This window comes from Amphiprion ocellaris, chromosome 8 (assembly GCF_022539595.1).
Source record: "Amphiprion ocellaris isolate individual 3 ecotype Okinawa chromosome 8, ASM2253959v1, whole genome shotgun sequence".
Lineage (NCBI taxonomy): Eukaryota > Metazoa > Chordata > Actinopteri > Pomacentridae > Amphiprion > Amphiprion ocellaris.
Genome location: NC_072773.1, coordinates 32,968,436 through 32,984,394, shown reverse-complemented (window position 1 = coordinate 32,984,394; position 15,959 = coordinate 32,968,436). Strand labels below are relative to the sequence as shown.

General features: G+C 36.3%; 2 protein-coding genes across 6 annotated transcripts; both read left to right on the top strand.

The window, feature by feature from the left end:
* The first annotated feature begins 326 nt into the window (after positions 1–326).
* Positions 327–7,710, top strand: atp5pb (ATP synthase peripheral stalk-membrane subunit b). Its single transcript, XM_023272580.3, has 7 exons — positions 327–456; positions 1,237–1,273; positions 1,852–1,997; positions 2,192–2,355; positions 2,722–2,847; positions 6,079–6,258; positions 7,472–7,710. The coding sequence occupies exons 1-7, from the start codon at positions 429–431 to the stop codon at positions 7,547–7,549; spliced, it is 759 nt and encodes a 252-aa protein (XP_023128348.1). The 5' UTR covers positions 327–428; the 3' UTR covers positions 7,550–7,710.
* Positions 7,711–7,994: 284 nt separating this feature from the next.
* eps8l3b (EPS8-like 3b) lies at positions 7,995–15,882 on the top strand. Of its 5 annotated transcripts, none has more exons than XM_055012980.1 (11): positions 7,995–8,151; positions 8,282–8,337; positions 9,359–9,478; positions 10,878–10,993; positions 11,082–11,146; positions 11,237–11,395; positions 14,032–14,181; positions 14,305–14,375; positions 14,457–14,590; positions 15,461–15,552; positions 15,693–15,882. In XM_055012980.1, the coding sequence occupies exons 3-11, from the start codon at positions 9,438–9,440 to the stop codon at positions 15,864–15,866; spliced, it is 1,002 nt and encodes a 333-aa protein (XP_054868955.1). In that variant the 5' UTR covers positions 7,995–8,151; positions 8,282–8,337; positions 9,359–9,437; the 3' UTR covers positions 15,867–15,882. The 5 variants fall into 5 exon arrangements, with proteins under 5 accessions (XP_054868955.1, XP_054868953.1, XP_054868952.1 ...); XM_055012978.1 differs by having other exon boundaries at positions 7,997–8,151; positions 9,383–9,478; positions 15,443–15,552; positions 15,693–15,881; XM_055012977.1 differs by having other exon boundaries at positions 7,997–8,151; positions 15,443–15,552; positions 15,693–15,881.
* Positions 15,883–15,959: the final 77 nt, after the last annotated feature.

Sequence of the window (15,959 nt, the reverse complement as noted above, 5' to 3'; positions counted from 1 at the left end):
AGCTTCATCGTTTGCTAAAGGTGTGTTATTTACCCCTGTGTGTGTGTGTTTTAATGCTTCATTTGCTTTAGGTTGACTGACAGGTTATCAGCATATTTCAGTTTTTATTGAAGCAACGCACATTTTCAAGATTGATTAACTCAAAATGTTGGATCCCAACATTATTTTATCACGTCACATTGCCCCTCATTAATGTCTAAATCGCTCCTATTAATCCAAATTCAGCCTCTGAGCAGAGAAAAGTTGTGTGTTTGGACGCAGCGACATGTAGAGGTCGCGTTCTGTAACAACACTCGGCTCAAATCTCGCGTTGTTTCAGGAGGATTTCTCGTCTGTCCGCCATCCTTGTGGCTCTTTGCAGAAGGGCACGGAGAGGCCGAAACAAGGGTGCCTGGAGTAGCAACAACTTGGCACTTCATCCTTCAAACATGCTGTCCAGACTCGTCTTTGTCTCAGGTATGCTTTAAACTAGCTTTTAATAACATGACAAGACATTCTTTTCACCTAAGCGACCAAACTGTCAAGCAGGTGAAATGAAAGTTTGAACTGAATGTGAAGCTGAAGGGTAAAGTGAAGGCCGCACATTGAATGAGACGTGCTAATGCTAACTGGCTAAACCTAGTACAACCACAAGTTGTGTATCTACTCTGAAACTGTAGTTAGTTTATTGCGTATTTCTTTGTATCAACAATAATTAGGATTGCCCCTGAATGGTTTGCTGTTTCTGTGTTTTCAGAGGACACCTCTGCTGTTTGGTTACAGCTAACGGAAGCTAATGTAGCTAACGTTAGTGCTGCACGTTTGCTAATGTCACCTTATTGACAGCTAGCATTGATTCATTTTCTACTTTTGTCGTTTCGTAGACTACACATCCTACACGTCCTACACGTAAAGCGTCTTTTTATCTCTCTGCCCTAAAAAGCGGTTAATATGAATCCCACTAAGTTGCTACTAAACATTGAGTTATATTGCTGTACTTAAATAACTGCACCCTTTGCTCATTTAAAGTTATATACACTATCTTTTCAGTTATTCAAACACACTTTGTTGAAACTTTTGCAGCTTAATACAACAGTCACGCAGTTAGTCCTCCATTGTCAAGGTTATAGTGTTCAGTTTTTGTTTGGGAGAAGTGTTTAATAACCAAAAAAGCAACAAATAAATTAGATATTAATTAAAACAAGCAGAAGTCAGAGCATTACACTTAAACATTTTTCTGTTTTCTGTTGTTTGCAGGCAGTGCCCTGAAAGGCAGTGGCCCCATTGGAGCTGGGTAGGTATCTTCAACATCCTTTTTACTTGTCATATTGTCAAGTCTGATTGTCCTGAGGCAATCAGACTGTACAATTCTTCCCCCTTCTGCAGAAGGGATACATAATCAGCAAACTTTTCCATGTGCAATGTCATTGGACACTTCTGGTAGACTCACAATCTGCATTATCATGGTTCAAGTGAAATATATCTGTTTACTCGTACTTCAGCTCATTTTCTGTTAAGCTTTCTAGTTATTCATACTAGTATACAGTTTACATCTGGTACTTGTGTTATTTTTCTTATTTTAATTTTAATTTTTTCTAGACACTTTACAAACTTACTGAGACACTTCACACAAACGCTTTTAGAAACTTGCATTTTGTACTTTGCATTCTTTATTTCTATTTTACCACTAACCTGTGTGTAATTGTGTATATTCCACTAATCTTTGTTTATTGTTTACTGTACTCTGGCAAAATAATTTCCTCTGGGATGATTAAAGTAGATCTTAACGTGATAGTATATTTTAGCTATAAAGAACATTAATTCAACCAAGTGTGTCCCTTTCAGTGCTGTTGATAATGTTGTCCCCTACAGCCTGGTGCATGCGTCCCGCTCCCTGCATACATCGTCCCAGAGTCAGGCTCCAGTGCCTGCTCTGTCGGAGAAGGGAGGCAAAGTTCGCCATGGCATCATCCCAGAGGAGCTGTTCCAGCTTCTGTACCCCAAAACTGGAGTCACAGGTCTGCAGTAGAGGCAACACTTCAAGTTTCATTTATGTTACTTAAATACAGTCTCTGATTTTTACATGGAGTCTTCTAATGAGTGTTTAACGACCACATTCACAGTAATCATTTGTTCAAAAATAAGGTGCAGCTTGAATATCACTGAAAGAAGTTACTCTAATCATGGATAATCTTTATTTTTTCCTCAATAGGACCCTACATGTTGGGCACTGGCCTCCTCCTCTACATGCTTTCCAAGGAAATCTACGTCATTAACCACGAGACGTTTGCTGCCGCCTCCATAACTGCCGTCATCATCTACGGTGTCAAGAAATTCGGTCCGAGTGTTGCAGCTTTTGCTGACAAACTGAACGAGGTACGCTGGCAGATACACAGATTTGTGTTCTTTTGGTTTTTTCAAGTTAATATAAGGGTTCTTATAAAGATTTCATAGATTTGAGGCACCCCTGTAGCTCAACTGACCCATAAACAAGGGCTTTAGTCCTGGTGCAGTCGTCATGGATTCGAGTCCAACCCATGGCCATTTACTGCATGTCTTTCCCCCACTCTTCTCCCCACATTTCCCGTCTCTCTCTCCCCACTGTGCACTATAATAAAGGCAAAAAAGGCCAAAAAAAAAAGATTTCATAGATTTTATGATATGACAAATCTCACTGGTCTTCTGTTTTGTGCACAATCTTTGCAAGCAGCACTGTAAATCTGCCTTGTTTTTTCAACCCAGGACAAAGTGGCCAAGGCTCAGGAGGTGAAGGACCTCGCCATGACCAGCCTGGCTCAGGCCATCGAGGACGAGAAGAAGGAGCAGTGGAGAGCAGAGGGAAGATCAATGCTCTTTGACGCCAAGAGGGTAAGCAACACTGACCTTCACATTTGTATTTTCAAGTATCTCCACTGATCGTATTTACTGCTATCTACATATTTACACTTGAAGACAATCGACAGCTGCTGTTTTAATCCCCAGTTGAATGGACAGCAAGTAATCTTTGGCATTTGTCAACCTCTACTGGCAACAGGTAGAAATTGCAACAACATAGTGAAGAGAGCGAATCAGAATCAGCTTTAATGGCCAACTACGTACACAACATACATGGAATTTGGTTTCGGCTTTTGGTGTCACCCCAGGAATAAGGAAAGAGAATAATAATAAAAAAATAAACCATAGAAAGAAGAAAAAGGAAAAAAATAGTAGTAATAACAATAAATATAGCACAATATATTCAGGTATTTACAAACTAGAAAGGAAAATATAAACACAGTAGTGCAAAATAATTGCTAGATGATGATACAGTGCAAAAAGCAGAGAATGCTGTTGTTCCTATTTCGAAAAGTATTGTACATATCCATTGGTATACTGTATATTGTACAGCTAAATGTGAAATGAATATGTAAGGACTGCTGTGGATACTGAGAGTAAACCAAAGAAATATACTGAAAAATAGAAGATTATAACTAAAAAATAGGTAATCTGAATAAACAGTGATCTATATGTCTGTATCATCCAATTCTAAGTAATAAGTGTAAAGCCATGTCACTATTATTTATGTAGGATGTATTATCAGCAAGTTTAAATATTCAGGTCAAGACCCTGCAGTGTGATTTATGATGTGAATTTACTGAAGAATTTTAAATATTATGATCAAAACTGTTCAATTACATAAAAATAGAATTTATCTCACTAAATTAAATACTGATGTTGAGAACCTAGAGTGTTGTTCGTTATGGAGATTTACTTGACTAAGTACACATTTCTGTACCACAAATCCAGATGAGTTACTTTCTGCTCTCTTTAGATATCAGCAGCCTGTTTAAAGAGATGAAATGTTTAAGGTGCCAAAAGCAAAGTGAAAGAGACATCAAAGCTAATGACATGAATGGTTTTTAGTCATCAATTAAAATACTATGATTTGCAGTAAACACAGAAAATAACTCATGATTTTGCCTTTCAAGTAGTTCCAGTTCTCAGAATTACGTGATTTGATCAAAGACTGACTTTAAGATCTGAAGGTCACAGGCTCTGTGGGAGCTGTTCAGTCTGTTACAGGACTTCTTGTTCTCGACGAGAGTTCTTTATGACTCTGGCTGTAAGTTTGGGGTTGCTGTCAGTTTTGGGACTGATCAAATGCCTTCTAATCCACTACAGTGCCCCAACACTTCTGCACAGTGTGCTTGAATTCTGGCTGCACTCATCTGATTTTAATGAAGTCTTTTTTTTTTGAACACTTTATTAGGGCTGCAAGTAACGATGAATCGTCTGACCACGATACGTCATCAAAAGCGGAAGTGAGCACGCTGTATTGTGCATATATAGTATATGCATATATTATATATGCACGATGCAGTGCGGACATCTGCGTTTACGATACAGCGCGGACATCCGTGCACATCGTGTATGTACGATGGAACGCAGATGTCCATCCGTTTTCTGTGCTCCGCTCGGATGACGTATCGTGTTCAAACGATTCGTCGTTAGTTGCAGCCCTACACTGTATTGATAGTTTTTTGTTTCATTACATGACATTTACAAAAACAAAAAACAAATTCCTTTCTCCCCCCACCCCTGGTTTACATAAAGAAGAGAAAGGGGGGAAAAAAGATGATAATTAAAAAAAGGGCTACAATAATCATAACTATCATGACCATGAATTTAAAATGAATGGGTCTATAAACATAACTAAATGCATTATTAGGTCAACATAGAAATAAATAAATAAGACAAACATGTTCTCCTTCACTTGATTGTATAGCATCATAAACTGCACTGACACAAAGTTACATGGATGTTTTAAGATGGACACAGGTTTTATTCAAAGAAAAGAGACCAGGTCGCTCTAAGGTTTTCCAGGCAGTTGGCCCTACTGTATCTCACTTTTTCTATCTGCAGCATAGAAAGCATTTCCTTAATCCAGCCATCAAAAGAAGGAGGTTTATCAGATTTCCTCTGGAGAAGGAGAAGTCTACAGGCCGTTAATTAGGCAAAAGGCTGTTGTCTTGGCTTGTGATGAAAGGAGGAACCTCAAAGATCGAGATGAATAGAGAAGATGTTATTAATTTCATACACATGTATGAAAGCACCTCAGAGTTGTTCTTCCAGAAATTGTTCAAAGACTGGCAGTTCCAAACCATGTGACCTGTAGTAGCTCGACTCTGATGACATCTTGTGCAGGTTAGACTGACATTTAGCATATATTTTTGGAAGCTTGTCATCTGAGTAATGTAGACAATGCAACACCTTAAACTAAATCAGGTGTTGTCTAATACAAACGGAGGAAGTGTGGATATTTTCTAGACAGTTCCATATTTAGGTCCTGCTGTTTTTTATTAAGTCTTGACTGCAATTATATTTGTACATTATTTTGTTTACCTGTTTTTTTTCCATGTTTTTAAAAGAATTTTAATTTTGCGTCTGGCACTGTAGTGCAAGTAGCTTCAATCAACTTTTAAACTGTCATTATGGCTTATATTACTATACTGTGTTAACCCTCAAGTCAAATTGACCCATTTTAAAGATTGACAATGTGGGAAAAACAATATTTTCACAGTGAAAACTTCCACATTTTCGGGAAATTTTTAAACATTTTTGTTGGAAAAAAAAAAGAAATTATAAAAAAAAAAAAAAGTTTCCTTAAGAACATTCACAAAAAAAAATATCAACCAAAATCCAGCAAAATTCGCTGGATTTTGGCTGATTTTTTTTTTGTGAATGTTCTTGAAGAAAATATTACAAGTTTTACCGATATATATGTAATCACTTTGGATATTTTTAGGATTTTTTTGGAAGATTTTTACTCACTTTTTTTGAAAATATTGACAAGAATTTTCTTGCCAAATTCAGCGGATTTTATTGTTTTACAAAACTTTTAAGGGAAACTTTTAAGGAATTATTGGAATTTTCTTCCTGAAAGTTTTGCAAATTTTCAGAAATTTGGGGATTTTTTTTGCTGAATTTTTGGATTTTATTTCAGACAAGGAAACAATATTTTTTGGTGCCTGTAAATGAAGACAGCAGGAGGGTAAAGAGCAGATAAAGAGGGAATTTAACTCAACGAAGACGTGCATTGACTTCTCTTTCTCCTCTCAGAACAACGTGGCTATGCTGTTGGAGACCAACTACAGAGAGAGGCTACACATGGTGACCAATGAGGTGAAGAGGCGCTTGGACTATCAGATCGCCCTGCAGAACCTCCACCGTCAGATGGAGCAGGATCACATGGTCAACTGGGTGGAGAAGAGCGTCATCAGCAGCATCACTCCCCAGCAGGTCAGTCTGTTTTTATCAGAGGCCTCCAGCAAAGTCTTGACTCTCGGCTTTGGTGTGTGTTGGTGTGCTTTATTGTGCCTGTCCCAGTTAGATTAGCATCTAGTCTTTATGATCGGGCAGCTTTAGTGTCGTCTGCTGACTGATTAAATGACGACTGATTAAAATACAGCCGATTGTGCTTCATTTCACCACATTTTTGGGGGGAAAAGACCTTTTTGAAGGTGCAAATTCATTCTTCAGATGTTATTAATCATCTTTGAGGGGTGAAAAAACACCATTAAAGCACTACATTAAGCCCACATGTAGCTGCTTGTTCATCAGAAAGATTTTTCTTTGACAGTTTGCATTTTTCAGACCATCTTTTGAACTCTCTGGCTACATGACAGATAATCCGACTGTCCATTTTTGCCCTCAAGACGTCAGGAGATATGTTGGATGTTTTTTCGCTCTTTATAAACATAAAGTAGCCTACAGAAGTTCTCAATTTACACTACTGAAACATTTAAGGAGTGCTACACACGATAAACAGACCTCAAAGATGCAACATTAAGGCCACAAACAACTGGTAATGCATAGAGGACTGTGTTACATCTCAATTCAACAAAATATTAGTGTTGTAAACATAATTTCCTAGTCTTCAAAACCCCATACATAGTACAATCACAGCCATAATACTAAACAAATCCAAAAAAAGCCATTAAAAACTTAAAATTGATTAAATTTTGATTATTGGGTCATTTTGATAAAATTTAGTTTTGTTAGTTTTTCTTGTAAACAAACAAAATATATAATTTGTGTTTATTTGTCTAATGCAGCCACCCTTTAAAACACAAAAAAGATTTTTTTTTACACAAATATTTCATGATAATATTTGAGATTGTGTGAAATTTTAAGGGTGTCTGAAAGCTTTTTTTCCACTACTGTATAATGCAAAGCCACAGTTTTTCAAACATTATTAGACCAGACTTTTGTGTTTTGCGATTTAAAATATAAAATGTGCCACATTCAGGCAAAGTATTTGGATTATGTACAATAGAAAAAATAGTGTATAAGGCAAAGAAAGTAAGATATAAAAAATAGTCTTTTAATTCTAAAACTATAAGTTGATAATGTTGTTTTCTACTCAGCTAAACTGACACTTGAAATCCTGTTCTTACTGTCTTGGATGATTCATGTCGTATAATTTCATATCTGTGTTTTTGTTGTTTCTCAGGAGAAAGAGAGCATCGCCAAATGCATCACAGACCTGAAGGCCCTGGCGAAGGCCACTCAGGCCAAAGCTGCAGTCTAAACTGTCGCTGCTCCAGAGACGGCTGCTCCAGACCTCAACGAGACGCCACTTTTCTTTACATAATAAACTATTTCCTCTTAAGGATTATCTCTGTCAATACTATGGGTGTGTACAGTATTTACACGTCAGCAGATGGTAAAATAAATGGTTCTCTTATTCAACTTCAACTGGTCTTTGAATTTTTTCCGCTTCAGGTGATGTTCTTTTGTTTCTGTTCACATTTTTCTTAAACGTCACTATGTTTTTTGGGGGGGGGCAGCACTATTTTATAGCCATGTTAGCATATGATTGGGGTAGATAATTGCATAGGCAGAGCATTTTCTAGAGCACTTAAGACCTTTGATTGCCTTTAAGGAAGAACTGTGAAGCATTTCTGAACCTTTGGACTCATAATGAGCCAGAGATCTAATACGATACAGCAGGCCCACCCTCTGGATCCGTTACATCATTGCACTTTGATCCTCGCACTTGCAAACGGAAGTAAAGGAAGTTTTCTCGGTAAGCTGAGTGAAGGACAGATGTTTTCGGCTGTTGGAGGAGTTGGTGCTAAATCCTTCTGAAAAACGGCAACAATGACCGTGGAGCGGAGCAGATACTGAGAGGTAACAAGTGGATGCTGTGATTCTGTTAGAAAATGGTGATCAGGGGTTTCAATTGAAGGAGGTTCAACAAATCTTTAGTGGTGGCAGCGCTACATCCTGTTTTGAAATGGAAATGTGTTTGCCCTCACAGAAAGTGGGTTGTTGTTGCCAGGAAAGCTCATCTTTCATCCTCGCTGAGTCCAGGAGGTACGTGTCTGGTTCAAGCTCAGCACTTCATCTAAAATAAACTGTAGTGCTGCTGTGTGTGCTCAGAGCTGGTGCAGGTGTTTGTGTTTTACATTTATGTCTCAACCAATCGATGCTTTAAGGCAGGACCAGATCCACAGATTCACCAATTACCCCGCTCTGTACGGCCATGAGAAAAAGTCTTAAAGATAGTTTAATAAGTGCTGAAAGCTTTTGTTGAATTAAACCTTGAATTTATTACAGTTCTGGTAACTGATTAACTGGGCAGTGCCTTCGTTTTGCTCTATTATTGCCTCTGTCTGCCTTTAACCCTCGTGTCGTCCTGTAGGTCAAACTGACTCATTTTAAAGTTTGAAAATGTGGAGAAAAAAAACTTTTCAGAGTGAAACATCTGACATCCGTATTTTCAAAATTTTTGGGAAATTTTTGATTTTGTTCTGGTGGAAAAAAAATCTTTAAAAAATGTTTCTTAAGACCCCCCCCCCAAAAAAAAAAAAATAAATAAATAATAATCAAAATCCAGCAAATTTTGCTGGATTTTGGTTGATTTTTTTGTGAATGTTCTTAAAGAAATATTAGAAGTTTTACTGATATATATGTAATCACTTTAGATATTTTTAGGATTTTTTTGGAAGATTTTTACTCATTTTTTGAAAATATTTACAAGAATTTTCTTGCCAAATTTAGGGGATTTTTCTAAAATATTTTTTTTAAATGAAACTTTTAAGGAATTATTGGAATTTTCTTCCTGAAGGTTTTGCAAATTTTCAGAAATTTGGGGAATTTTTTTTGCTGAATTGTTACATTTTTTTTCAGACAAGGAAGCTATTTTTTGGTGCAGCACAACATAGAAAAATAGATTTTATTTTTTGAAGCTACATTTTCAGAATCTGTAGATATCCAATCTGGTTAGAAAAAATGTTTTCAGGGTTAACTGGAGAGAGAATCTGCATGTTTTCTGTTGTTGTTGTTGGTTACTATCTTTTGTTGTGTTGGGTAACACATTGCGTCACTTTGTTAGCGTCAGAGACGTCATTTCTTCCAGGTTGAAGCGACTTCAAAGTGATTCTGACTGGTCTGAAGAAAAGCAGTGCTGACTAATGATGTATGGAAACAATGGTCCTTTCTCCTATTCCCCAAGGTCAGTAAAAGTGTTTTTTTTTAAATTAAAAATATGACTAATACAAACAAACAAGGCACATTTTTATGTCTCTGATTAACCCTCCTGTTGTCCTCATTTATGGGCACCAAAAAATATTGTTTCCTTGTCTGAAAAATATCCAAAAATTCAGCAAAAAAATTCCACAAATTTCTTAGAATTTGCAAAACCTTCAGGAAGAAAATTCCAATAATTCCTTAAAAAATTACCTTGAAAGTTTTATTTTAGAAAAAGTCCCCCAACTTTGCCAAGAAAATTCTTGTAAATATTTTCAAAAAATTAGTAAAACTCTTCTAAAAAATCCTAAAAATATCTAAAATGATTCCATATATATCAGTAAAACTTCTAATATTTTCCTTAAGAACATTCACATAAAAATCAACCAAAATCCAGCAAATTTCGCTGGATTTTGGTTGATTTTTTTGTGAATATTGTTAAGAAACATTTCTTTTCCTCCACCAAAAAAATGTGAACATCAGAAGTTTCACTGTGAAAATATATTTTTTCCACATTTTCAAACTTTAAACCGGGTCACTTTTGACCCGCAGGACGACAAGAGGGTTAACCCTCCTGTTGTCCTCATTTATGGCACCAAAAAACGTTGTCCCTTGTCTGAAAAAAAATCCAAAAACTCAGAAGAAAATTCCTTAAAAGTTTCCTTTAAAAGTTTTATTTTTCAAAAAAAATTAAAAATAAAAATTGTAAACATTTTCAAAAAATGAATAAAAATTTTCCAAAAAAATCCTAAAAGTCCTAAAAAAATCCTAAAAATATTTAAAGTGATTCCATACATATCAGTTACATACAGATCAGTTAAAGTTTTAATATTTTCTTCGGAAAAAAAATATAATATATATAAAATATATAATTTCGCTGGATTTTGGCTGATTTTTTTGTGAATGTTCTTAAAAAAAAATTTTTAGCATTTCTTTTTTTTCCACCAAAAAATTGTTCAAGTATTTACCAGAAATGTTGAAAATGTGGAAATTTTCACTGTGAAAATAAATATTTTTTCCACATTTTCAAACTTTAAAATGGGTCAATTTGATCTGCAGGATGACACGATGGTTAAAGTTCTCATATTATGTATAAAAAACTTCCCCACATGCTTCACTAGTCATGTATTTGTTTGGTTTAGCGCTCTGAGGAGTAATGGTACATCTTTACAACACCTGACATGCCTGTTTACACCCTTAAACGATAAAACACAATTGTCATTTAGTCACTCTGCAGCTGATTTGAATCTTTAACTGTGGATAGCTTATCTCCAGGTCGCTACACTGGAATCTATGATGGTTTTATCGATCTGTGACGTGCTCAAGCTGTTGACTCATGTACCCCGCTTGCCCTGATTGATAAATGACCTATTATTATTGTTCAGGGGTTTCTCACAGGAAGACTTCAACCTGCAGAGACGTACTTTCCATCAAGATGACCTCAAGCCTTCTCCACTGCAGAGAAACGACATGTCCAGACCCAGTGGAAGAAATATATACAGTATGTTTACATTTTAAAAAAAGACACCTATGATTATATGCTCATTACTGTGAGAACAAAACGTGTTCACAGCTGCTCTTTACATCAGTGCAGAGAAAAGAGTATTCGGACAAGCTGAACAGACAATCCGACAACTTTCACGTCAGAGTGGAGGTAAATCTACACCAGCATGGAGACAAACACGTTAATAACCGCACACCTTTCAGCTCTCTGCACCTGTAACCCTCCTGTCTGAATCCACAGCATCTGTTCACCTGTGAGCTGGACGGCAGAGACCTGAGGACAGAGAACGACTGCGTGGCCAAGCTCAAGAGGCTGGATGCCAAAGGTCGCCTGTGGCCTCAAGACATGATCATGGAGGTTCAGGGGGGATATCTCGTTCTCAGCGACATCGAAACCAAGGTTGGTGCAATTATTAACTTGCAAATTAGCGACTAGGAGCTGCATTCTTTAGATAACACTACACTGTGTGGGCGAAAAGTATAGTTCCACACCTGTTGTCTAAGGGTTAATATATAATTGAGGGATATTTGAAGTTCATGGGATATATCTTGTGTATATTTTTCTTAACACTCCCGTTGTCCTCATTTATGGGCACCAAAAAATATTGTTCCCTTGTCTGGAAAAAGTCAGAAAATCCAGCAAAAAAAATTCCCCCAATTTCTTAAAATTTGGAAAACCTTCAACAAGAAAATTCCAATAATTCCTTAAAAGTTTCCATTAAAAGTTTTATTTAAAAAAAATCACCCAAATTTGGCAAGAAAATTCTTGTAAATATTTTTCAAAAAATGACTAAAAATCTTCCAAAAAAATCTTAAAAATATCTAAAGTGATTACATATATATCAGTAAAACTTCAAATATTTTCTTTAGGAACATTCACAAAAAAATCAACCAAAATCCAGCAAAATTCGCTGGAAAGTTCTTAAGAAACATTTTTAACATTTCTTTTTTCTGCCAAAAAAATGTTCAAAAATTTTCCAGAAATGTTGAAAATGTGGACATCAGAAGTTTCACTGTGAAAATATTTTTATTCCACATTTTAAAACTTTAAAACGGGTCAGTTTTGACCCGCAGGACGACACGAGGGTTAAAAGTAAAAAAACTAGTGTTTTTTAATGTTCATTATGATCGTGTCTTTACAAATTCCATAATTATTTATTATGGAAACAATCACTTATTAACAAAAAATGACTGGATAGCACTAAAATGCCAACTAAATAATCGTCCCAATTTAATAACAACCACCTTCTAATTAGCTAAACAATAATAAAATGAGCTTATTCAGAAATAGTTTTGATTGTGTTCTTTGTCTTAAGTTGAGATAATCATGACAGATATTTCTTTTTTGGCAATATATCAAATTTTAGATGGAAAATAATAAATTGTATCTGTCACTTTCCACTAAGTTCCCCATTACAAAAACACCTCTCAAAGAAGTGCGTTAATTCCAGATCACATGACCTGCTCCACATGATGTCATTTCCTCCTGAAGAAAAGACTGACCAGACTCCAAGGCTTTCTAAGTTATTTAATATAAAGTAGTGTGTGAGTCAAGTGTGGATTTATGGCATGTCAACAGGTTTACTACAATATCTTTATGAATGGCCACGTTTACATTAAGTTTTTGCATTCGGAATTATTAATTCGGTGTCAACTCATTCGGAATTAAAGTTTTTGTGTTTCGTGTTTCCATGGAAATATTAATTCTGAATTAAGGTTTACATGGACCGCACGTTTATCCCCTTCCTTAATTCCGCTTTAACGCTTGGGCGTTGGAAAGGATTCTGATTGGACAGGGAGTGGACGTGACGTATCCCTGTTTACCGGAAGAAAACAAACTCTATTTGCCGCGGCGTTTCTTTTCCCCGACAGCATGGAGGAACATCTAATAAGCACGCTTTTCGCTTTGCTTTTTATTGTCGTTTTGAAACAGTAACTCGACAATGGCGTGCTACTTCTGTTGCGTCACTTGAGAAGGAGAAGAGAGATAGAATACCAAAGAAGGGAGGCAGACGGCCAAGCTGTGTACGTCGCTACGTCATCGCTACGTCATCGCTACGTGAGGAGCCAAACATGCACAGAATGACCGGAATTAACTAAAGCGGAATTAACTGTATACATTAATAGAACGTACACAGGAATTAGTTTATTCGGAATTAACATCGGAATAAACCAGGTAGTTTATTCGGAATTAAGTTTATTTGGAATTAACTTTTTAATTCGGAATTAAGTGTTTACAAGGAATTAACTTTAATTCCGAATTAAAGAGGAATTAAAGATCTCATGTAAACGTGGCCATTAACTTTAAATTTTCCTCAATTGTATATATAATATTTAGAAGAATGTTTGTGTAAAAATGCCATGTGGTGTTTGGTTATACGCGGCCATGTTGATTTTAGGCCTGAAAACAGCAAAAATGTCAATTATTATACAAAAGTCCTGCTATTATACATTGACCCCCAGGCATTTCAGTTCAATTTAGTGTTCTAGTTCATTTCTAATGTGTTGGATGGGGCTGAGGTGAAGGTTTTATCAAGTTCTTGATCACCAAAATTAGAAAATCAACATTGGTTTGTAAACGTAGTAAGGTTCTTGTAGAAACTCGAAGGATCTTGCCGCAAAGTCAGAAACACACGACTGATTAAAAGCTGGGAAGAAGAGCCAAAAGTGCACGCTTAAAGGATAATCAATTAGCAAAATTGCACAATAATAACATAGCCTGATATTACTGTAGATCTTAAAAGAAAATTCTGCATAATTATGTGTATTTTCAAAAAAATATGAGATACATCAAAAGTATAGCTATAAGCAGTCTGTAGATAATGAGTGACAAGACGCTGTATTTTGTAAGGAATCAAACTTTTTTCCTTTGTTGTAATTGCCATTTTCTCAGTCAACCAACCTTCATCAAGCTGGAGCTAAGCACTAAGAGTCTGACAGTACAAAATATTACACAGAAATTTGGCTTGGCAATGTAGACTATTGACTGTGTATTTACTTAAGTTAACTTGTGTTTTATCAATCTGTATTCTACAGACGGAGCTGGAGTCGATTAGTTTGATTTCCATCATGCAAACCAAAGCCGTGCTGGACAGCTGCGCCTACAACTCCGTGCTGACAGTAACTGTGCAGGAACGCAACAAACGCAACCGTCAGGTCTTCTTGTTTCAGTGTGAGGAAACTGGGGTGAGTCACATTTCACAAGAACCTGAACTTTACTTGGACCTCCACAGAAGGGAGGATGTTTGTAGTCATCATCACAACATCCTGGATGTAGGCAACTGATTAAAACCGGGTTTGTGTTACCAGGCACAGCTCATCAAGAGTGATCTGGATAAGATAATCCAAAAAGGTGGAAGTGATGATGCGTCCAACATCAGGTACAGTGTTCAAATACAAACTGAGACAAAATGACATCCGTAGGAAAGCAGACAAATGTAGGCATCTGTTCATGCTTCCAGGAGTCATCTCGAAAATATCATCGCTCAACATACTCCAGGAAGCTTCCGGAACCCTAGTCCCCGTCCAGTTCAGCGAGCGAGGTCCCCGTCGCCACCGACCCATCCGCCCCCACAGTGGGGCAACAGAGAGCCAGGTATAAGATCTAGAAAAACTATTCATCCTCCTTTGGAAGTTTTCCCCATTTATTGCTTTTCAACATTGATCTATCTATCTATCTATCTATCTATCTATCTATCTATCTATCTATCTATCTATCTATCTATCTATCTATCTATCTATCTATCTATCTATCTATCTATCTATAGTCTATCTATCTATCTATCTATCTATCTATAGTCTATCTATCTATCTATCTATCTATCTATCTATCTATCTATCTATCTATCTATCTATCTATCTATAGTCTATCTATCTATCTATCTATCTATCTATCTATCTATCTATCTATCTATCTATAGTCTATCTATCTATCTATCTATCTATCTATCTATCTATCCATCTATCTATCTATCTATCTATCTATCTATCTATCTATCTATCTATCTATCTATCTATCTATCTATCTATCTATCTATAGTCTATCTATCTATCTATCTATCTATCCATCTATCTATTGCTAATCAGTTTTCACTTAGACATGAAAGAGTTTGGTTGTTGTTTTTTTTAAAATTCTTGCGAAGAAAACCCCACATTAAATCGGCAATGATTCAGTGTTGAATTGGAATAAAAAAGGAAAACTTTCAAGGAGGGGATACTTTTTATAGGCCCTGTACATTGAAAATATTTTTTAAAAATCAAAATAAATATCATAGACAATCATGCTTATCTGCAATTGATTGGCACATTCTTAATTTCCTCCAAAAAAAAAAAAAAAAAAAAAACTGTTTATGGATGTGTTCTCAGCAATTAAGCTACAAACTCTCTCTAGTGTGTTTTACAGTGTGTCCACATCCTGTTTCATTTGCTTCCTCTTTATTCCAATCAGTAAATATGCCTCCACCAGGGATCTACAGCTCGCCAGAGGAAACATTTCACCCTCCTGATCGTCATGAACTTCAGGAGATGCATGAGCGGGCTGAAGCGGAAAGGAAAACGGTCAGTGCTGTGATAGTTAGCGGGTTAAATCAACTAATAATAAATCAGCATTGTCTAATTATGTGTCATCTCAAGGGAAACCTGTTCTTACATGTTTATGATTCACAGAGATTAATTTCATTTGTCTGTTTCTTCCTCAGGAGATTCTAAACCATGTTTTAGATGACTTGGAGATCTTCATTAACAAGCTGTCGGCTGTATTTAATGCACCCCCACCGCAAGAAGACAACAAGAAAAAGAAAAAAGAGACATCGTTTCTTTCAGGAAAAGCCAAGAAGAAGAACGCAAAAAAAAATGGTAATGTCCTTGACTAGTTTGTCTTCTCACAGACACATGTAATTATAACAGTAGCGTTTCTTATAGATGTCTGTTGAATTTTTAACTTTATGTCCTGCAGAACCAGGTCC